This window comes from Musa acuminata, chromosome BXJ1-4 (genome assembly GCF_036884655.1).
Source record: "Musa acuminata AAA Group cultivar baxijiao chromosome BXJ1-4, Cavendish_Baxijiao_AAA, whole genome shotgun sequence".
Classification (NCBI taxonomy): Eukaryota; Viridiplantae; Streptophyta; class Magnoliopsida; order Zingiberales; family Musaceae; genus Musa; species Musa acuminata.
The window spans coordinates 44,084,972-44,108,756 of NC_088330.1; the positions used below are offsets into that span (position 1 = coordinate 44,084,972).

Below are 23,785 nucleotides of genomic sequence, written 5' to 3' on the forward strand. Positions count from 1 at the left end.
TAGTTTTGATGTGGACAAAATAATGAAGTCTCTATCCTCCATCTTAGTCACTTTCTCATGATTTCCTTCTTCGATTTCACATATAATATTGCCACATCTCAAGCAATCGATGCAAAAAACCATTCATTTTCATTTTCAGGTCTTATTCCTTAAAAGTTAGGGATACATCATATATATAAATATATATATATACAACATACTTTTTCCTCTCACTCACCAGTCATTATTTAGTTGGGTTGGATGAAAGTGATCACACAGAGAGGAAAAGAAGAAGATTCAATGTACCAACAGCAATTAAATGAAGGAAAATGTGTGTTGTGGATCCCATGACACAAAAGTTAAATCATGCAAATGTGTAAGACTCTCGTTAATTGTAACAGGACATCGAAAAGGACTAAAGAAGAAAAAGGATCAGACTTCCTCGAGTACCAAAGTTTTACTTTACTGCCTGCAGTCGTCGTTTGACTACAGTGGTCTGTTCTGATCAATGAACAACCAACCTTTTTGTGTTTAAGCAGAGAATATTCTTTTTCGTTTGGAATCAAAATGAACATGTCTTTTTTATAGGTATTTTTCTTTGTTGTTTCCCTGCTTTAAATTAAAAGAAAAAAAAAACAATCACTAACATGTTCACTACTGTGATTATTCCTTGGTAAATTTGGATAATTATTTTCTCAACCATTTATTTAAGAGTGAAAATAATTATAATATAAGACATAGTTCTATCATCATTTTCCATCAGATAATAATAATAATAATTATAATTATTATCATCATCATCATGTTAGATATACTAAGAGATCAGTGGCTAGTGAGGTTACTTCAAAGTGAAAGAACCGTCTTCACCTGCTTCGATCGTTACATCCAAGAATTGAGGTACCAATCAATTACCTCAGCTTATGGGATCGTTTCGACATTGGTTCCCAAATCCAAATTTTCTTTCCCTTTTATTGCCCTCAGGTCAAACTTCAAACGCCTTTAATCGTTTCGACACTGTTTATATATATATATATATATATATATATATATATATAGTAAAAAGGAAACTAATTCTTGCAATAATTATAGCATCCAATTTCCTTCACCTCTGCCTTTGGCTTCCTCCCTCCATCCATCCATCCCTCGTGTTTTCCTCCGACACCAAAGATCTCAGATCTCAAAGCTCAATGTTTGCCCGCCGGTAGAGCTGGAATCGAGGGATCAAAGCATAGTGCGCGTCAGAAACCCAATGCCGGATCGTCAGAGGCTCGCAAGATCCGATTTTGTAGCTGATGGTAGCGCGATCTCCGCTCCTGAATCCCTCGGTGATGCATTGGATTGCTGCTCCGGCGTCTTGGTAGCATGTTCTCTCGCGTAGGGCCGTTGGCGGGTCAGGATCTCGTGGTGCCGGCGCCGCCACGGCGACGGCGGCAACGGTGAGGGTCGGCGGCGGGCAGCACCGGGCGCCGGCACGGCCGCGGCGTCGGATACGACGACGATGCAGATTAGGTTCTCGCCTGGCATGAGAAGCATCACGATATCGAGCACCAATGGATTCCTCGACTTGATGAAGTTGAAGGACGCCGCCCGCCACATCTCCTACCGGACCCTCTTCCACACTGTCCTCGCCCTAGCCTTCCTCTTGCCCTTCGTTTTCATCCTCACCGCCGTCGTCACCCTCGAGAGCGTCAACAAGTGCTCCTCCTTCGGTAGGATGTTGGAACCCTTTCGCCTGTTTCTTGAATTTGTTGCAATTTGATGTCTTGGATGGGTTGCGTCGGTGCCGATGGATCTGACATAGCAATATCAAAAAAAAAATCCTTTGCGGTTGAAATGCTAAAGATGTCATTCTCAAATGATTGTATATGCTGATTTTGTCGGTCCATTTTGGTTGATCTTGAATTTGATTGTTTGCTGTTCCGTCGTACATCTTTTCTTACATCTTTACCTTTGTCGGTGGCTAGCAACTCGGTCATCCCAGTTCTTCACTTCGGCTTCAGAATTCAACATAGTTTTGGTTGTGGTTGTGCCACATGCTTCGACTTCTTAGGCTGAACATTGTTTATTGTATTGTAAATTTAAGGTGCTTAAATGAACTTAGTGATTTTTTTCGTTTATTTTTGATAGGGGTTACTTATCCTCAAAATTTCTAGTTGTACAGTCGAGAGAGTGCCATATCTTTCCTTTTTCTTCATCTTTTTCTTCTTGTATGTATTTTGAATATTAGTGGTCAATAGGGTTAACCGTGGCATCGGAGTTTAGTGGTCAATAGGTTTGGCTGTGGCATCGGAGTTTAGTGGATCTTTATTATTATTTTTTTCTCTCTTCATAGATTTTTATTTTTATTTTAGTGTTCGGTTTTACTGCATGATGCTGGTGGCTTGGCAGTATTTCCTGCCTTTTCCTTTTGGTCTTAAATAACTGTGTTAAGTAAAATACCTGGAAGTTCTTGTGTTATGTTCTTTTCATTTGTGTTGTTGCTTTTGTTTCTGTTTGCTTATTCAGTGTCTTGTTGTTGATGTGTGCATGACCTTATATTTTCAAATATTTATGCTGTTTAAATCCTATATCATGATGCCCAATATTTATTATCCTCTCAGCAGCCCCTTTCAAAGGCAACCGACTGCTGCATTTAGATTTCCATCAGTGTGTATAATGTTAATGTTGAAATCTCTTTCAGTTTTCATTTAAACATCTACCTTTCTTCCTTTGATTACCCATGAATTGTGCTGCTAATGCTTTCTGCATCTTCCTGTGTGATCTTTCCTTTGCTACCGCTTAGAAGCAGTTGTACACATGGAAAATAAGCTTGCTTGTTAGCTGTTTTGGATGCTTCAGCTCATTCAATATTTTACTCCAACACATGGGTGTCTTCTCAGTCTATGCTTTGAGCTTATTTTTCTTTTTTCTATATTCTGCTGGTTTTTAAAGGTCTTCTTCATTCTCAGTTAATCCACCTGCCTTTATCTGCAGTTTCTCATTATACTTGGATTTATGATATTCACAACATGCACCACATGATGTTAATCATGTTCATTTGTAACTGCTTTATCGATATTTGTTCATCAAGATTAGTTGTGAGTCTTGTGACAAGGTCTGCTTTTGTTTTTTCTCTTTCTTTAATATATGCTTAATTATTTAATGTCTGTATACTTGTATATGCTGATGCAATTAGCTTTTACATCCACGCTATGCTGATAGGAGTTTTTATGACCTGCTATCCGCAACATCAATAATATCTGGCTGCACTATTTTCTCACAAGTCTACCTCAAGCATGTGTTTGTAGAGAATGAATACAAATATTTAAGAAGATTATGCAAAATATTTGACTAGGTCTACTTTCTGGCTTCTACATCTAATTTTATTGAGCGTTATGACATAACTTGAATGCAATGTCTACTGCATCGGCTGATAACATTAGTTTCCTTGTTATTTTCTTATTTGGATCAGATTGTCTTGGGAGGCGGCTAGGACCAGGGTTTCTTGGAAGGGGTGGTGATGATTCCATGGTAATGTTTTCTATTGTTTTCTTTTCTAGTCATGATGGATGGATAGTTTTCTCTTTCTCCTTGTTGAAGACATAATCTTAATCTGAACCGCTTCAACACAATCACAGAAGCTTGTTAAAGACTTATACAAGATACTTGATCAAGTAAACTCTGAGGAAATTCCAGTCGGCCTGAAGTTGCCAGAATCTTTCAGTGAGTTTCTTTCAGACATGAAGAACAATCAGTATGATGCGGACACTTTTGCTGTAAGATTGAAGGCAATGGTATGCCCATTTGTTAATCTTTTATGTCCTTATTTGGTACATTTCTCCTCAGAACAAGATTGAAGATGTTCAATAAAATGTTTTACGATTCATTGACTAAACATTGAAGTATTGTTCATTTAAAAAATCATCGTGATACTGTTTTCTTCACACATGGATGTTATCTAGAGAACAATATAGAAGCTCGTCATTCTCTGCAGGATTCTTGGAACTGTCCTTCGAAAATTCCTTATTAATTTTTGTGTCTTTTTGTTTATTTTTTCTGTAAGTGTTGGCACCAGTGTTAGCTCTTAGGGATCTCTTCATGGTTCACTTCAATTGGAATGTGCTACAATGACACTATTCTTCAAACCTTCAAGTCTTTTGTGTAGCCATCTCAACTATTCACGTGGCATGTCTTAACCATTCATGTGAATATTCTTCACCAGATTCATAGCATCACTAGTGAAGAAATGAGATTCTTGAGAGTTATTGTTCAGTTAAATTTGGCTATACTTTAAGTTCAAGAAAAATGTAACTTTCTTCTGTTAAGAAAAGAAAAAAAATTAGATACGAGAAATCTGGGAACAATCTTAATCTGATTAAATATTCTTTGTTGGAATTTTTTATAAAAGAGGTGGCGCTGCCAGTCATTCTTAGAATCCATACTTGCGGACACTAAACCATTTACATGCAGCTCGTTAAGTTAATATACTTGGGGATGTTCTTTCTATCACTTGTTTGTTATATGCAGATGGAACATATGGATAGGGAGGTGAAAAGATCAAGGCTAGCAGAACAACTGCACAAACATTTTGCAGCAACTGCTGTTCCTAAAGGCATACATTGTCTCTCATTGCGCTTGACTGATGAATATTCATCCAATGCACAAGCTCGTAAACAGTTGCCACCACCAGAGTTGCTACCTTTACTCTCTGATAACTCTTATCACCATTTTGTTGTTGCCACTGATAACATTCTTGCAGCCTCTGTTGTGGTCACCTCAGTTGTACGATCTTCGTTACAGCCTGAGAGGGTTGTCTTCCATGTCATAACTGATAAAAAGACTTATCCGGGTATGCATTCATGGTTTGCCTTAAATTCTCTTTCCCCTGCTGTGATTGAGGTGAAAGGTGTTCACCAATTTGACTGGTTAACAAGAGAAAATGTGCCTGTTCTCGAAGCTATTGAAAGTCACCATGGTGTTAGAAATCACTATCATGGAGATTATATCTTGGGCACCAATGTTGGTGACAATCCAAGGGCTTTCGCTTCTAAACTGCAAGCAAGGAGTCCAAAATACATTTCTCTGCTCAACCATCTGCGCATATACCTGCCCGAGGTAAATTAGTCGGTGTACTTTTGAGATCCTTTTGCTTGATGACACTTTTTGCTAATGTAGTACTAGAGGCAATGATTCCAAAGAACCAATATAACAAAAGTATGCTTGTTTGGATGGTTATTATATCTTCAGCCTACAGCATGCTAAATTCTATTTAAGTGATTGGAGAGAAAATTGAGGAACTTAAAATGAACTGGTTTTGGGTTTTAGTTGATAAGATGCTTAGATTAGAAAGAAGTGGAAGATCCAATATGTGGCTAGAAGAATATAATCTAGCATGTTGAGAAAGAAGATTGCTATGAATTTTAAAGTAAGAATTATAAGAAGGCAGATATGTGAAGGTAAATCAACAGAATGTGTTGTCAACTTTAATTTACACATCCACCTTTCTAATTAGTGGTTCAAAAACATAATTATTCCCTCAACAAAATTATAAGATAGACACATCTTAAACATAAACGTTTCTTTTAAGTCAATAAATGAAGTAGTGATGCTTTAATCTTTCCATGTCTATGACATATTTCAAGGGCATATCTACTATCTACACTTGCATATTACGGACCAGTATGGTTATCAGCGTAGGATAGTTAGTCAACCATCAACATCAACATAAAGGTTCTAAACACCCAATAGAGGTGAGATGCAATGAGAATTTGTTTATAAAACTTTGATGTGAATATTTCCATGAAATTTTCATATATGTTTGTAGTATTTTTGTGAATGATTGTTATGCTTCTTATAAATTACTGATTTAATCATCATAAATGATCCAAGACAAAACATCTATAGTGATTTAATTATCAGCAATCAATAGAAAACATGTGATTACTATTTGCCATTTCCATACCAATATCATATGCTACTTATCCAACATTACTATGTCAGCATGTCTGTAATGGATATATCTGTGTTTGCTCTTCATAGATCCCCATATGAAGAAGCCATAATAAAATTATGGCTTTCTATTACATGTTACAATCTGTTTTGGTGTATATAACAGGTCTATTTGTTGACAAACCAAGTAATTTTTCTAAAAATGATGATAACATACTCTTCCTAACATTTTAAACAGCTCTTTCCAAGCCTCAACAAGGTTCTATTTCTCGATGATGATGTTGTTGTTCAACGTGACTTGTCACTGTTGTGGGAGATTGATTTTTCTGGAAAAGTAAACGGCGCTGTAGAAACATGCAAAGGTGAAGATACCTGGGTGATGGCTAAGCGCTTCAGGACATATTTTAATTTCTCACATCCCCTCATAGCCAATAAATTGGACCCTGACGAGTGTGCATGGGCATTTGGGATGAATATGTTTGACTTAAATGCCTGGAGGAAGACAAACATTAGGGAAACATATCACTACTGGGTGAAGGAGGTAAAGTTTCAACCATTTGTCATATCATTGTTCAGTTTATTCTGTTGTAACTTCTCTTTCTGCAAAGAACCATAATGATCTTTATGTTCTTTTTATTTTCAACGAACTCCAAGTTGCTGATGAGCTAAGTTCATTGAGCTACAATTTGGTGGTAACAGTTTAATCTTTCTAAATAGCCAGTTAAATCATATGAACGAATTTTCTCCTATACTTTACCCAAACATCTTTTGTTCTTCTGAATTTCCTATGACATTAAGGTCCATGTTTAAGCCAAATGCGACCAGAATAATTATCTTCTGATAAATATTCAGTTTGTTAATTATTCAGAACTTGTATTGGCTACACAAATTTCAAGCCTATTTTTTCTTCTAACCTGCAGATGTGAGAAAGAAATATAAATGATCAAATGTGTAAGCTGATTACCTCAACATCATAAGTTGATGTTGTAACTGTACACCTCTGCTAATTATTATCCTTTCTTTTCATTTTCATTTTGATTGCAGAATTTGAAGTCAAACCTGAAGCTGTGGAAGCTTGGAACGTTGCCACCAGCCCTCATAGCATTCAGAGGTTATGTGTATCCTATAGACCCATCATGGCACATGCTAGGTTTGGGCTATCAGGAATTGACGGACCTTGACACTGTTAGGAAGGCTGCTGTTATCCACTACAACGGCCAATGCAAACCATGGCTGGAGATTGGATATAAGCACCTCCAGCCATTTTGGACAAAGCATGTAAACTATTCCAACAACTTCGTAAGCAATTGTCATATCTTGGAGCCACAATGATCACCAGAAAACTGGACAGCGTAAACATTTAGCAGGAAAGTAGTATTATAGATACAGTGATGGCTCAGTTTTCACTCAAGATACGAGTGAAGTTACCGAGTACATTAAGAATTCAGTTATTATAGCCGAGCAGCTAAATGGTTGGCCTCCTCGTAGACCTAGCCAGTTAGATGGCTGCACTTCTGGTGCCATGCATGATTCTATTCATTTTGTTAGATAGCAATCAGCATTTGCCTATTAAAGGTTGTTCTTCCAAGTGTTCTGGAGGGTTTATTACCCTGTTCTGGAACAAATGATGTTCTTCATATTGCTGCTAATGGAGCATCAGATCACACTGACCGGTCCATACTGAAGCCAGGATTGGATTGTCTCGAGAGGCATGCCGATTATCTTTTCTTCTTTTACTTTTGAGTTTATTGATTAATTTCACTTTTAACATTTTTCTGTTCTTTATTCGTCCTCTAAATTCGGAGGTCATGGATATTAACCGTAACTGAAGCCCCTTTTGAATATTGGGGAACTCTAGGATATTTGTCTTGATTCATAAGATATTGAAATGTGCAGTTAATTCTTTGCTTACAGTGCTTTTGTTATGTTGCCCTCTCACCATGTTGTCAATTGTCTCTCACTATGTGATCAATTGTTCTGTTTCAGTGTTTCTTCTCCAATGCAATTTGATCCCTGTTGCCAATATTATGTTGATATGTTGCACCAAATATTAATTCCTGCTTGGATCTTTTTTCTACAAATTCTTTTGTCAAAGCAGATGACTTGGTGCTTCCTTCCTAAGGGATTCCTACTTTAAGTAGAAGCTGACAGATCAATATTCTTAGGGATTCAACAAGCTACTGTCATGTGCTAAAGACAAGTCACCTATCTAAATCAATTGAAAAGGCACACCGTTCATGTAAAATGACAACTACACTTGGTGTTCTGCATCAAACTTCCATCAAAGAAAACATGGAATTAAAGTAGGACAACCTTCTCCAAGCCAATATGAAACATGGAATAGAGTCTCATGCTAAAACATCAATCACACATCTTATTTAGCTCTCCTGAAGAACTTACACAACTTATTTGATCCCATGGCCAAGCTGTTATACAATATAAATTTGGTGCAATAAATCATCCATCATTTACAACAGCAGGATGCACCATTGCCTTGTGCATCCTCTTCAGCTGCAAGCTTGAGCTTCAAAGTTGGGGAGTACTACAAATGCTATAGACAAGGGAGCAACATGCAAAGGGGAGCTTGCTGGAACATACACAGGATTCAGAGGTGGAATCTTGCCATCCTCAGTAAGCTCCAACGGTATTCCATTCAACAGCACTGTTTGGCTTAGATGGTCGCGGCCCTTCCCGGTCAGATGATACTCCTCTCTGCTTTCAGATTCAGATGATGCTTTTCTGCCCATCCAGGAGAGTACTCTCTTAAAGCTGTGGACGAAAGAATTGTCGGTTTGAATGTCTCCTCCCTCGGCAGGAATGGCATTGACATTGTCTCGGACGGTCACAATGAACTTGGTGGATTTGCTTAGGTTGATCAAGAGTAGAGTGACGCCTGCCTGTATGTATTGTGAAGCACATTAGAAACAACCGAGTCTTTAGATCGGTATCGACTGACTCCAGGAGTGCATTACAAGGTTAAATAGTAAAGATTATCGTCACAATCAGAAGGTTCTTCTTATGGATATCAAAATGAATAAATAAAATAAAATAAAATCTTGAAAGACAGTTATCTACTAATGCAAAATCAGTGGTAGAACACAGGATAGAAGTTTCCAAATGCTGCAATTCTTGAAAGAGCAATCTTTTTATCCTGAAGTTGTATCGTATCAGATGGCAATCGGTTCGGTTCCCACAAATTTCACCGAAACCTGACTATGTCTTCTCATCAGAACTCATCCCAAACCTGATTAAAGGGCATTCAAACTTCAATTAACTGGATCATGTAGCCCCGGATATCTGAAATTGGTTAGCTGCTACGCACCACAAACCCAAACCCAAACACCACTTGAAACATATTCCCCTATCTAAACTAAGGAAATCTGACTAAAGCGTCGGTTCGACTATCTATTCAAAAACCAAACTACTGTCATCATTGGTATTGTAATGAAAGTAAAGTAGTTATTGAGTATATCTGCAGCAAGTTTAATGTAAACTTAAGGTTTTTGAAAAACATCAGCTGCATAAATCAAGACAATATAGAAATCAATCAAGAATGGTGTCGATAGAATTCTGTACCTTTCCCTTCCTGCAATGACCGTATGCTCGCAAGTATGATGAGCCACTGATGTCGATGGAGAGAACTCCTTTCCCCATTAGCCGATGCCACAATAGTGCACTGGTAAGAAGACTCAAAGAGGATCAACTAGGTGACTTAAAATTTGCTCATGTTTCCAAGCATATGACTATAAGATAATTGGTGACTTGGATGCTTGCCTGTAGTAATCAGGATTTGGTGTGAGAGTGTGTGTGTCGAGGAGACCATAATTCCCTCCAATCAAGGTCTGTCTGCAATAGACCTTAGTGTTGTACTTTGATGCCATGCCCAGTTGATCCAAGTACCTATACTATGTCAAATAAGTTTTTTGTCTGCAATTTCACATGAAACTGGGGATGCAAGAAGAAAAAAAAGTAAATTACCAGAAGCTGTCGAGAAATTTATTTGACACACGACGACTTCCACTGTTGTAAGCACCACCAGCTTCTCCAACCCAAGCGGATGACCATGGTCCATGTCTTTCTATCGTAAGTTGGAGATTTCTGAATGTATCTGTTATCCGACTTAAATATTGGGGATCCAGTATCTTACTCTCGATACGGTAATCATCACCTGCAGCAGTCGAGCTGATGTTTAATCATTTATAATGTCTCCCTGTCTATACAGAAATTCCTTTGGTCATAAACTGCCCAATATTACCACCAAGGGATTCTGAATTATTGACGCAAAAATTTTTTGGCATAACAATGAGATCATTCAAGTTTCTAGTAGTCTTGTCTTCTTTAGAATTCCAAATGCCTTTCCTGTATACATGATTCTCCCGGAGGAGCAACACATAAACAATAGTTGTGCAATTCTACTTCTTCTATATTGCTATACATGAAAAATTGGTCTTACAGATGGCCTTATTTGCTCCATCTGATACCACGATGATCCAATCAAAAGGAAACATTAAAACTTTTAGTTGGCAAGTGGATGGTTTTCCAATTGATCAGAGGATGATGTTGCGGGAATAAGTATAATAATCCCTTGACTACAGGACTTTCTTTTATAAGGACTCAACATTGCATACTGTCAGGTGATGAGTTCATAAGCATGAAGATTTCATTTTTAGCACGAATTCTTATTCAAAACGGTAGAAGAAGAGAAGAGCATGATCAATACAAAGCTTAGATATCAAACAGAAGTCCAGTAACAAGCTAAATGTCTTATTTCTGGTTTAATAATTGGGAATAGCAATTCCTAGATTTGATGTTTGTAATTTCACCTAATAAATACATGCCAAAGGTAATGTGGTAAGGGAAACAAAGACACAGATAAATCAGATCTTTCCCATTTTCTTCTCTCTTATGTGTCTTAAGTCATCAAAGAGAATTCTCCAATGGACAGCGTCTTCTACATTCTACGCAAATTTCTACACTCACCTGGGCCAAGATTATATATATGATGTGTCAAAGCATTGACGACACCCCGACCTGAAGCTTGTAATAGCTGAGTATACCATTTTTGATCAAAGAATCCTCCAGGGGCAACTAGCAACGGTCGCATGCGTGAATTTTTATATAACTCCTTAAGAAGAGTTTGAAGGCCAATCAGATCTTTTGCATACTGTTCGGCGCTAACCCTTGCACTAACACCGCTTCCGCTCAATTCATTTCCTGATGCATCAAACAGGACACATTTAGGTTTTGGTAGAATGGATTTTCTTGCAGAAAAGAGTGTGTAGAAAAGACATACCGAATTCCCATGAATCAACCGGATATCCTCTTGAAATTGTGTACTTAATGAAATCACGAGCATTTGTGGAGTTCCAGTTACCGACCCACATACCATTGTGTACAGGGTGCCTCCCATTTAGTGCATTCAGACCAAATGTGATTATCGCCCTGCAAACACAAAATCACATAACTATGATCATTTTATATTTTTGATAACAAGAAAAATACAGACATTTAAGTGATATGATGCACGATACAGAATGTTATAATTTCAAAAGTACATATTAGAACTCAAATGTTATTTCCTAACATCAGGAATTACTTAGAAAGTTTATCAAAATGCAGTCATGGAATAAAGCAATTAATACAGAGAAAAAATGCTTATGTGGTTAGCCATTTTGGGTAGAGTACTTTGACGAGTCTGCTTCATGCTTTATGCATCTGGCAATTAATCGATCCAGGAATAAGCTAATATCTTTATGTAATTGACTACCATTCCAAATTTATGCTCATCACAGTAGCAATAAACTTATTTAACCCAACACGTCATAAAAGCATCTAATTTGAATACATGAAGCATGAAATGCAGATAATTAAACTAGATCTTGGAGCTGATATCTTCCTGATCAACTCATGTATGAAAAGAAAATTCATACATTTCAACGGTGATTGCTTAAACAGCTAAAAATGATGTAGTTGAAACAGATAAATTTGTGATCAGGCTTTTGATCGATGTCCAGATAATTTCAGATCGAGGTTTTGATCAATGTCAACTCTGATCCATCTCAATTTAGCATGACGAAAATGACAGCTAGAAGAAATAAAGAAACTTTGATGCAAACCTACCCCGTCCTCTGAAACAGAAGGTTTAGCTTGTCCCATCTTGACATGCTCAAACATCCTTCGGAGAAACCAAACAAACCACCGCTCATCTTGGAAAAAGGAAGACAGGGATGTCCCAATGTCGGCACACCATACACTACTTGGTCTTGCAAAGAGCCTCCAATTCTTATCCGCAAATGTTCAAAAGCTGAAATTTTACAAACAAAAACATAAAACGATATGCATGCTCACATGGCACAGTTTCATACTTTCTCAAACAGATCTAGTGGTAGTTCTTAGGGAACATCACATAAAAAAGAATAAGAAATTCCTAGCATAAAGGTGATGATTCAACTATGAGAATTAACATTTATGACATGTTGAAGCTAAATGCTGAAACAAAGAAGTCGTTACCTTGAATGGCATTAGATAGGAATGGATGGGTTAAGTCCTGCATAAACCATGGAACCACAAATTGTTGTTACTATTTCCTGCAGAGTGCAAAGAAGACGAGATATTCTGGACTAACTAGACGATACCGAAAAGAAATTTACCAGATTCAGAACTGACGACTGTCCCCATGGACATTGGTTATAGTTACACTTCTGAGGAGGCCACCAATCGAGCGTGGCACAAACAAAACTATCATCAGTCTCAGCAACTATATCAGATCCTTTGACTATGATTGTTACATATGGGGATTCCTCTGATAAAGTTCCACTGATGAAACAGAGGATAGAGAGCAGAAGCCGAAGAATCATTCCTCCGGATCCAAAGTTTTGATGCTCCGATTAAAGAAGAAACTGAAGAGCACAAGAAAAAACGAAGAGCAGTTAAATCAACAAACACAAGAAAATATGAACTGTTGTTATGTTACTCTTTCCCAAGAAAAAGCGAGTAAACCCATACTGCCTCGAATTCTTTGCTTCAAGATTAAGATAGACCACAAGAAATTATAGAGTATATCTGAAGTTACATGGGCTAATTAATCAGCGAAAGCATGGATACTTGAATGCTTGTCACCGAAGTCAATCTAAGAGCATCTAATTCCATCGCAACCCTTAAATTCAATGAACAATCAGCCAGGTGATGTTGTCACCTTAAAACATGTGTGAAATGTGAAAATCTAAACCTTCTCTCTCTCTCTCTCTCTCTCTCTCTCTCTCTCTCTCTCTCTCTTACACACACACACACACATACAGAATCCGAATCTTGAATCTCACCATTATGTGAATGGAATCAAGATCTGACTTTAGGAAAGGCCAACATCTTAAAGATCGAATCCTGAGAGCAACCAAGATCAAAGATTGGACACAGTCATATGAAACGGCACAAGATATACACAATAAAGTGGGCATTTTGTCGGAAATTTCGACCTCTACAAACAGAAGAGAAGAGCTTCGACTAATAAGCAACAACAGTATCGACCATCACAGATCCCAATCTTTCTAATCTTGGAAGATAAATCTAACAAAAGCTAATGCCAAGAGCTGCGAGTCGACTAACCGAAGCAATCGAAAGAAGGACCTCGCACCAAACCTCCGACGCAACCCAGCGCTTCAGCTGCTATCCTGATGGGAATCCTCGCATGCACAATAACAGCTTTTCTTATGCGAAAACTCGCAGCCTTTCTTCCTCTGATGCTTACTCTATCTCCGTCGGATCCCGACAAGATAAGTATGTCTCACTGCGGTAAAATGTGTGGGTGGATAGATCTTGCCAACTCGAATTAGATTCGGTTAATTTAGCAGTAGGTCCGAGGTATCTTTTTCCCATTGGTCCATTTAATGCTGTCCCATTATGACATCATAAGATATTTTCGTACAATAATATATTAATCAATCCAAATATTTTAATAAAAATAATCAATATTATTCTTAATCTCTAAATAAACAGTGAGCAGAAAAGAGAAGAAAAAAAAAATCCTTTCAGAATGTCTTAATATCGAAAATAAAAAATAAATAGATATCAAAGAAAGATCATTAAAAAAAAAGCTAATTCTCTTAATATCGACAATAAGCTCTTATTAAACTGTGAGCAGAGAAACTATATATATACATACATACGGAATATTTATAATATCTTGACCTCCTAAAAAAAGAAAAAAAGATTGATCTCAAGATGACAGAAAAAGGATCACAGAGGACAATATTTATTAGATTACTTGCATTTATTGGCCAAAGAGGAGAAGAGTTTGAAGAAGCCTGCAGTCGCTTCAGTAGCAGAGAATAAATACATATATATACACAAGAGACTTTTCAGAATGTCTTGATTCACAACAAGAATAGATACATCTCAAGATGAGAGATGTTAGAAGATCACTGGCATCTCATTAACAATCGACCAAGGAGAACAGATGGGCAGCTTTGGAGTCATTTCAGTGAATCTTGATCTCCACAACAAAAATTTTATGGATAGATTGACAATGTTATGACACTTATCATTTTATTAATGATATGGACAACTCTGCAGTCACTTTCAGTAGGTAGCAGGTAGCATCCAAAAAGGCATTTTTTTTTTTGTCTTTTGGTAGATAAATGTACACTTGGTTAAGGTTATTTTACCGAGGGAATAAGTCCAACAAATTCTACCTAAGCTCTCATTCATAAACAGAAGATATGCATGCCATCCAACTCTCGGAGGAATTCCACTTTCCATTGACCCTCTTTTTTTACTGGAATAGATGTGACTCACAAAAGCAGAACATGAAAGACATGTCTGTTCCTCATCCTGAGTTTTTGCTGGCTTGACTTTTGTCTCCCGTGTGGATCTGTTCATGCATACATACTCTTTTATGTCTCTAAACTTGAGTCTTCACTCCTGTATATTGACTGAAGACTGCCAACCACCATGATTAAATGCTCTAGATCCAATTATTAGGCACAAAGTCCCATTTACACTGTCCTCACTCCTCTTTTTGATGTTAACATTTCTCCTTTTTCTCATCTTTTTTGATGTTAACAGACAGCCAGCCAGCCAGCCAGTTATGCACACTTTCTGTGCAGAGGACAGGAAAATTATGTGATCAACAACACAGTACGAAGCCTGAGGCTGTACAAGGAGGCCAGTCACAAAGAGTACAAACAAACACAAGGATCTGTTCTTGACGAAGAGAATCAAAACCCTGTACAAACCTAGAAAAAGTTAAGGAATCAGCAACATCCTTGCACGTTTATAACTTCATACATTCTTGATTTCTTTCGTAAAAGACAAGGGTCACCCAAGCATAAACAAGAAAGAAGGGGAGCAAAGAACAAAAGAATACACAACTTATTTATTGTTCAACCACTAAAAATATGTGGATCTGATGAGTATGGAACATGCAACGTCCAATTATTACCCAAGTAGGAAAACAAGGGACAGAATTTCTATGAACAATTAATAAGCCTGTTGAGCCTATTCTCAAGTTTATTCCTGTTTCTTGATACATATGGAAACCTTCTGTTCGTTGCATATTGTTTTGCAATCCAATCTCCTAAAGATTCAATACCGCAGGTAGAAATTTATATGCCAAACAGTCGCCAAAACTAAGCATCACAAAGAATTCATGGAGCTGCAAGCGAAGCTCCTTTGCTTTCTTGGAGAGAGATGACACTTTCAAAAGCACCAACCAGGGCCTTCACCTTGCTCTTCCTGGTCTCAACAAGTTTACTTGCAGTTTCCTCGATCACCTGATTCAACAAACCTTTTGTGTCTTTCTTTTCCCGCACATCTTGATGTCTCAAAACAACAGTAGGTGCTCTCGATACAGGGGTATATGAGCCACCGGAACCTGGCCCTGGCCCACTCCTGTAGCCCTTTGTCTGTACATCTCCTTTAGAATTTTTCTTGTTGCTTGTTGTTCTAGCCAACCTAAATCTGAGTATTCTTGGAGCATTGTTCTCATGTTGCAAGCTAATAACCTTACCTCTGCTGAACTTTAATTTGTAGGCCGTGGAAATTTTATCTCCCGAGTCAACAGTTGCAGTTCTTCTATTTTTGCTCTGGATTTCACCCTTTGAAATAACACTAGACATTCTCTGTGTTACAGCTTTTTGCAAACCAGATTTACTCACTTCACCTAATTTAGGCCCAGAGTTGCAATCTTTCTCATCTGATGGATGCGAATTGTGCTTCTTCAGATTTTGCTTCGTAGTCTTGAGATTTACTTTCTCAGATTTCGGCTCACTAACACTTGACGCTTCTTTCTTCTTTGCTGGTTTTCCAGATCTTGTTTCATTTTTCACTTGGGAGGCAGGCCTCACATTCCTGTGTATCCATGACTTTGTGGTCGAGACTCTACTAGTATGAGGCTTCAGCGACCGAGAAGATAATGACTGGCCCAGTACTTTCTCCCTTCGATCTGGCTGACTTGAAACTTGGGTTATCTTCTTGTTCCTATGAGTGAGTCCTCCTGAAGAAGTTGATTGGGATGCAGCTTTAAAAGAGAGATTCTTGATTTTTATCGAGGTGGCACGTTGAACAGATGCATCATGGTCCTTGCTCGCCGATGTAGCTTTTTTCCTGACTACTCTAGGAATTACAGGTGTCATCCTCTGTTTAGTCTCTGGCTTGACAGAAGATACTGTTTTCCGTAGAGTTGGTGCAATCCTGCCATCTGGCCCCCCAGATAGATCGGTCTTCGCTTGCCTAATGACTTTAGGTCTGTTGGAAGCACCTACTACTTTGTTTGGTCTCTTGATCTTGTCCGCATCTCTCTTTGCTTTGACACCCATACCAGACCCACTTGCCTGTTTTCCTTTCTTAGATAATCCTTCCTCTTGATAGACAAATGAACCTGTAGCCATTCCAGTGGAACATGTTGCTTCTTGTTTCACAGCTATATCTTCCTCGATATATCCTTCTGCACCATTGGCATGTCGATTCCCGGCCGACGTCACATCCTCAGAATTCTCAGGTTTCATGCTTGAGAGTAAATCAGATGATCTGAGTGATCCTATCGATTCATCAGGTGATGTGTATGATCGGCAGGATGCTATATGCTCAGCAGATCCTTTGTCTTCCATGACAGTCATATGCATTGATGATGAAATCATAAACTTTATTATAACAGGTTCAGCAGATGATTCTTCCGTAGGTGCAAGCTCACCATTCTCAGTTGCTTTCTGAACAAGATTGATGCTTGCATTCGTCTCAGATGATCTTTCTGATCGATTACTTGGTTTCTGCTTGGTAGATTCATTGCTCGTCGAGACGAACGATAGGGTCATTAGCTTGATGCTAGTTGATGCATCTAATGTTTCATCAGCTTGACTTCCAGGTGAATGCCCAAGAAAGGCATCCATCGCCTGGTCATCTGAAGGAAAATTAAACTTATAACTTGAGGATTCTTGAACTGATCCATCTCCCAGATTTGCAAGTGAGTCAGAAATCTGAATTATCTTCTCTGGTGGCACATCATTCTCTTCAACAACCACAGGCTTCTTGGTGCCTTGATTTTTTTCCTTAGACACCACTGGCTTAGGATTTTCTTTCTTCTGCTTCTCTTGTTGGGTTGCAACATTCGTTTTATTATTTCCATCTTCAGATATCTCTTTATTGGCCAAAAACTTCTGACGAACAGGATGTCTTTTCTTGATTTCAAGATCATTCTTTTTTCCATACTTGCAAAAATCATGGCAAGAACTTGTAGAGGATCTGAGGTAATGGGGAAGAGGCTTTTCCTCACCTTCCGGAAAAGATGGTGAGGCTCTGGATTTCGTTTTCCCTGTTGAGTTTCTCCCTACGGAACTTCTAGGCTTTGGTACCTCAGGGGTTACAGGTTCAATAACCCTCTCCATTGCTTCTTCACTCATTGAAAACAGGGAAACTTAGTATGAGAAATGCAGACTTCTGCAACAAAGATAAAGTAGGCAAGTAAGAAAAACTCGAGTTTTATAAGCCAGCAACTGAACATCAAGAAATCAAGAGGAATTGGAGAAAAACAAGCACTGTGGTACCACTTTGTAACAAGACTGAAAAAGAAATTTTGTTGGAGCATGGACAAAAGCCTAAAATAATAATCTGTGATTCATGTTCTACCAGATGAAAATAAATGCTAAAATCAACAAGGTGAGAAAAAGAAGTGATATCAACAGAGCAAAATTTTTACGCTTAAACATAGAGAGAATGACAACAACAACGAGATCGTTTATGCATTAACAGAGTTGCAATTGATAATCAAGACATTTTTAGCACACTAATTTTTGCAAATCAAATATCCAGTAGCATTGAGGTAAGACCCTCCTGAGCAAGCATATAGGAGGCTCTTTCTTCTAACGATGCATACATTCTCAGAAATTGTTTTCAACCTAATCAGTAAATCAGCATAAAAAGAGTTAAGAAGGACACTTAATCTACTAACCCTGAACAGAAACAGAAGCAAAGAGACTAATACAAACACCCACCTACTTAATGCAAACCATATTGGGAAACCCTCAATTATATCCTACTGTATTTAAGCTGTAAAGAATAGCCACAATGTGTCGAATTTCCTAGAACACTCAATACCTTTCTCAAATGGTTTTATCCAAAAACACCGCTTGCAACTAAAAATATTTATGCCTTACAACCAAATCTTTGTATTGTTGCAGAACCAACAAGTAAACAGGTGATAGTATTAACAGTGTCTTGTATGCGTGTCCTCAACTCAGAAGCCATTTCATAAACAACTAGTGAGAACCAAACAGCCAACCAATATCTACTCCTCAATCCATGTTAGCTCTTTCTTTTAACATGAATTGTTATAGTTGTTATAGAGCACTGCTCACCATATGGGAGAATATTGGCAAATATAAATGCAGTACTTCAACAACTTGCATTTTATGTGTAATCTCACTCGTTTTTTAAGACAGTCGACCTCCAAACAGCTGCAAGCACAAAACTTATTTGGTTGCTAATTCTATATAAATATTGAGGGGAAAAAAATCTACATAAGAATGTTGCATAAAAATGACAAAGTAACAACTAATGGTATCTTCAAAACTACTGAATATAATTTCATCCAACTTAGAAGTATAGGAAAATTGATATCAAATTCTGATGTCTTGCAACCACCAATGTAGAAAAAGGAGAAATGGCATAAATTATATCTTTCAGTGGGGCATAAAAACGAAAATAGAAATTACTTCCATATGTGAATGAAGATAATAAGAGATAAATTGTAACATATGAATGTCAAACTTTTACAATCCATGATTTAGATAAAAAAAAAAGAAAATCATTAACACAAAACTAGAGAGGCAAGAATTTCCGAATCCAAACAAGTCCATCAACTTAAATTTCCTTGTAAAATTGTGAACTAAAACCTTCATTAACTCTAACAGAAGTAAGACCACTTTTGGTACAAAGAAGTAAAAGAGAACATCTTTGGCAGATGAATATGCGTCACTTTCAATTTCTTTCAACACATGCCCTTATAGGAAAAAAAATAAATCCTCAAAAATCTCAAAGGATAAATTCCAATTATCAGAATCTCTTGGTCATCCTCACGCCATCAAAAGAAGGAATGAAACTATAATTGTGTAAATTAGATGAATGAAATCTTCTTTACAATTAATTTTACCTCGTATTAAAGAAGAAGGAAGAAAGGTTTGATGCAAGATCTGTGTACGTCGAAGCAACGAACGAGTACGAACAGTCCCAATAGTTTACAAAGCTACACCACACCCTTAGTGTTCTACCAGAAACCGATTCAGATATCTAAGTGACAGCCATCAAGATCCAATCTCGGTACCACTCCCTCCACCAACATGAACAAGAACGCCATATTCCTTCTTGTCTCCGAAAGAAAAAAATAAATAAAGGGAGAAAACCATCATGAAATCAAGAACTCAGAAATACTCGACAGGAGAACAACAAACGGCATCAAATTCTTTGATTTCGGAGACTTCTTTTTGGATGCAAAAGGAGGGAAAAGGAGAATCATCTGAAAGTTGCGGCAGTCTGCAAACGCAGGTTTGTCGCAGAAATCAAGAAGAGGGGAGAAGGTCGATCCGGATCCAAAGAAAGACCGATCGGTGGAAGCGAAGCAGAGAAGGACTACCTCCGGATTACACGAAGACTATGTCTCTGCTAGACAGTCAGAGAAGCTGCGAAAGACTCGTCAATATCGCATCATTGTACGAATTCCGTGTGCTACAGCGAGGAGAAAAAGAGGAACCGGTGGATCCCCTTTCCAGGATCGTGCGCGCAACGGTGGCGTCTCGAGGAGACTGTCCGCTTGCAGCGTGCTTTCTTCGCCCGAGAGAAGTGCAAACAGACGCAACCCACAGAAAGAGAAAAGAGAAAGAAAAGGAGAAGAGACAAGCGATAGATAGGTCAATGGGACCCGCACCCAAACCTTCCTTGAATGGGACCCAAAGTGGTGAGGCCCATTCCAAGAAGATTAACCCCAAATTTGCGGTCCTGCCATGTGCCGTCATCTGATTGCAATTATAAGACTCAGTAGAGCATCAATTAAAATACTATTATGTCATCAAATAATCGAAGGATCATCAAACATATTAAGTTGAGCAATTGTAAGTTAGATTTCCAAAGCATGCAATCAATGCTGTAGCAAAACTTAACTCCGTGATCGATCAACTGCAAGGCGATTAAATCCGCTGCAAGATTAAGACAACCAAACAATCCAATCCATTTGGGATGCTCGACGACTCTGCATTCACCGATTTGATATGATGAAGTGTATGAACCGTTCCAGGCTATACCGACGGTGCCTACTCACCGACACAATCATTATAATATATATATATATATATATATATATATATATATATATATATATATATATATATATATAAAAGCGGTTTCCGTTACATATGTGATAAGCGAATCGGTGGGCGCATGTTTCTGAAGCGTTATAAACTTCCGTTATATTGGATGCGGTTTTATGGGCGTTATATTGTCGAAGCAGGGGAGGAGAGGGTAAAGGGATGGGGGGGCGAGAAGAGGAAGGCAGAGAAATGGAAGGTCTCAATCTCTATGTCCTCTTCCTATCCTTCTCCTCCTCCGCGTCCTTCGCTATATCGGTACGCTATTCCTTGTTTGATAGGTACGAACGGCTTTTTATTCGATTCTTTACGTGATTGATTCGCTCGTTTGCAAAGAAGTGTTTTTTTTTTATGGAAATGGCAACATTTTTTACTGTTTAAGTTGGTTTGAGTGGAATTCATGTGTGATGTGTGGGTTTGTCTTCTGAATTCTTGGTCTAGCTTCTTAGCTTCTTGGCCTCTGGTAAAAGTTTTGTAATTTCAAGCCGTTTATGCGCTTTTGTTTGGGACTTCACAGCAATCGGTGTAGTTTTTAGGATGATGTTGTCATCATATCAATTTTTTATTCTTAGTTTTCGTTGGATGTGATCGGAATTTGAGACATTGGAGCAAAATTTTCTGGTTAATTCTGTCACTGGTTTATTTTGGAACACGTTTTTAGCTTGATGGGTTATCTATACAACCGGTGATTTGTGTGTTGTGATTTGTTGCCATATGCCAACTATTATTAATGCCGTAGTTTAGTTTGTACTGTGTTTTTCATGGAAAGCATGAACCAGTTAGAAGTTTGGTTTATGGCTACAGGTTTATTAGATTTATTTGATTCACCAAATTAGACTTCAATCATTGTTTCTTTACTGGTCCATGTTGAAGCGGAGTTTAACAGTCAGTCTGTCTCTATGATGCAACTATATTAAAAGGAATACACCACTCATAAAACTTGGTTTTGTGTGGCCATGCTGGAGGAAATCCACCATAACAAGAAGGAATCTTTTATTTTCAGGACTGAACTGAATGCCATAGTATGCCGATTGGTAGTTCTGGACCTTTCTTGGTTTTTGTGTTTTTATTACAACATTGTAGATTAAGTGGTACGTCTGATCTGATATATGGAAGCTTGCTATTATAGAGTAGCGATCCAGACATGGCGAAGCTAGAGGGAGATATTGATATTTTAAGTCCCCCTTCCTACAAGGCTAAACTTTTGGTTGAAGTTTTCAAGTTTTCTCATGTTTACTGGATTTATCTTGTTAATAATGGTGTGGTTCAGCTGATGAATGATGTTTTCTTGAGAATCTGGCAGCAAGTTAGATATGATATTTTGCTCTTTGTTCCGAATAGAAAGTTGGTTCTACTGATTGTCACTTTTTCTTCTTAGCCATCTTTTTTTAGTAAAAGAGATATATATATATTAACCTGTGTTTGTTTTCCAAGTTTTTTTCTGTTACAAATTGTGGCCACAGGCAACATTAAGAAGAATCAAGTCAGGTCTAACATTTTGCTCTTTGTGCTGAATGTAAAGTTAGCTCTAGCGGTTGCCGTCTCTCTCTTCTGAGCACAACATTTTCAGTAATAGAAATATATCAACCTGTGTTTGTTTTCCAAGCCTTTTTCCCTGTTACAAATTGATAGTGATATATGAAGATTGTTACCACTGCAACTGATACGTATGCGGAAGTTTGTGTCCCTTCCTCAAGTAATTTTGATTTTGGTTCCAGATGTGCCCTTAATGAATAGCTTTTGCATCTCCGATTGTTCGCTTGCCAAAAGATGTCAACCTCATGATGCTGCCACCAATTCAATAAGAATGTGGAGTTTTGCTTCGAATGCCATAGCTGGAAGTTTAGGGTCCAGGAGAGATTTGTTGAAGCCAAGGCAGGTTAATCCTGTTTGTTCTGATGATGAAGCCTCTCCATGTGCCAGCAGGGATGAAGGTCTTGAATGCCCCATTTGCTGGGAATCTTTCAACATTGTGGACAATGTGCCATATGTATTATGGTGTGGGCACACCCTCTGCAAGAACTGTGTTCTGGGACTTCAGTGGGCTGTTGTGAAATTTCCAACTTTACCAATTCAACTGCCACTCTTCATTTCATGCCCATGGTGCCAGTTCTTGTCATTTCGGCTGGTTTACAGAGGCCAATTAAAGTTTCCACGGAAGAACTTTTTCTTACTCCAGATGGTTGAGAGCCTGAACATTGAGCAAGCAAGATGGTGCTCTTCATTTATTCGGGACTGCCAATCTATCTCTAATTCTAACAGTCGCTCATCCGTGGAAAGCAGTGATCACCATCACCAATGCAGCATACGGAGAAGCCCTCAGTATATGCATTCAGATAATTCGCGGTCCAATGCCAGTCTAACAAGTCTGATCGTTAGATGCTGGAATGTTGCGAATATCAAGTTGTCTCTGCGAAATTCACTGGCTTTCCTTGTTCACCTGATTGCAAAGTTCCCATTGGTTGTCATATTCCTTTTCATTGTGGTTTATGTGATGCCAGTAAGTGTGGGCATCTTGGTGCTGCATATCCTCATTACTATCCTGTTTGGTTTCCCTTCCTTCTTGATACTGTACTTTGCTTATCCTGGTTTAGATTGGCTTGTAAGAGAAATAACCTCATGAGTTGGTATGCTACCGACACAAAGATGTACAAATTTGCAGCCTCCTGCTTGTGTTTCTTATCAAACAGTAACCATTGCTGATATAAGCCTGCTGCTGTTTCCATTACCCAAAATCTTAATGACCATTTGTGAATATGATGATTCTTGAATGGGCTTCCATGCGGAGCCTTGGCACTTGCACACCTATTTATGGTTGGATAGCTCAGTTTCTTCAACTGTCGATAGATTTATAATGCCTCTGGAATGTAACGCAGAGATTATTTGCTTGTTCTTCTTTAAGGGATAATTTGGAACTGCACGTTATGGTTGAGTGAATGGATCTAATCTCACTCTGATCAAACACTACATAAACCATCCTTTGCCTTTCCAAAAAAGGCACGAGGCATGCATGTATTATATTTGCAATTTGA

General features: G+C 38.1%; 4 protein-coding genes across 6 annotated transcripts; 2 read left to right on the top strand and 2 right to left on the bottom strand.

The window, feature by feature from the left end:
• The first annotated feature begins 1,056 nt into the window (after positions 1-1,056).
• LOC135581486 (probable galacturonosyltransferase 13) lies at positions 1,057-7,820 on the top strand. Its single transcript, XM_065180307.1, has 6 exons — positions 1,057-1,688; positions 3,431-3,489; positions 3,597-3,752; positions 4,486-5,073; positions 6,146-6,448; positions 6,952-7,820. Exons 1-6 carry the CDS (start codon positions 1,478-1,480, stop codon positions 7,237-7,239), a joined length of 1,605 nt encoding a protein of 534 aa, XP_065036379.1. The 5' UTR covers positions 1,057-1,477; the 3' UTR covers positions 7,240-7,820.
• Positions 7,821-8,261: 441 nt separating this feature from the next.
• Positions 8,262-13,658, bottom strand: LOC135671919 (heparanase-like protein 2). Its single transcript, XM_065180308.1, has 10 exons — positions 13,510-13,658; positions 12,558-12,806; positions 12,418-12,454; positions 12,028-12,211; positions 11,201-11,349; positions 10,888-11,121; positions 9,886-10,075; positions 9,682-9,807; positions 9,484-9,583; positions 8,262-8,804 (listed from the first exon to the last, which is right to left on the bottom strand). Exons 2-10 carry the CDS (start codon positions 12,762-12,764, stop codon positions 8,415-8,417), a joined length of 1,617 nt encoding a protein of 538 aa, XP_065036380.1. The 5' UTR covers positions 12,765-12,806; positions 13,510-13,658; the 3' UTR covers positions 8,262-8,414.
• A 1,596-nt stretch (positions 13,659-15,254) lies between these two features.
• LOC103982166 (uncharacterized) lies at positions 15,255-20,250 on the bottom strand. 2 transcript variants are annotated; one of them, XM_009399000.3, is made up of 2 exons: positions 20,027-20,250; positions 15,255-17,835 (listed from the first exon to the last, which is right to left on the bottom strand). In XM_009399000.3, the coding sequence occupies exon 2, from the start codon at positions 17,796-17,798 to the stop codon at positions 15,549-15,551; it is 2,250 nt and encodes a 749-aa protein (XP_009397275.2). In that variant the 5' UTR covers positions 17,799-17,835; positions 20,027-20,250; the 3' UTR covers positions 15,255-15,548. The 2 variants fall into 2 exon arrangements, with proteins under 2 accessions (XP_009397275.2, XP_009397276.2); XM_009399001.3 differs by having other exon boundaries at positions 19,547-20,250.
• Positions 20,251-20,849: 599 nt separating this feature from the next.
• On the top strand, positions 20,850-23,488 carry LOC135581490 (uncharacterized). 2 transcript variants are annotated; one of them, XM_065180311.1, is made up of 2 exons: positions 20,850-21,034; positions 22,472-23,488. In XM_065180311.1, exons 1-2 carry the CDS (start codon positions 20,863-20,865, stop codon positions 23,374-23,376), a joined length of 1,077 nt encoding a protein of 358 aa, XP_065036383.1. In that variant the 5' UTR covers positions 20,850-20,862; the 3' UTR covers positions 23,377-23,488. The 2 variants fall into 2 exon arrangements, with proteins under 2 accessions (XP_065036383.1, XP_065036384.1); XM_065180312.1 differs by having other exon boundaries at positions 20,887-21,011.
• The last annotated feature ends 297 nt before the right edge of the window (positions 23,489-23,785 follow it).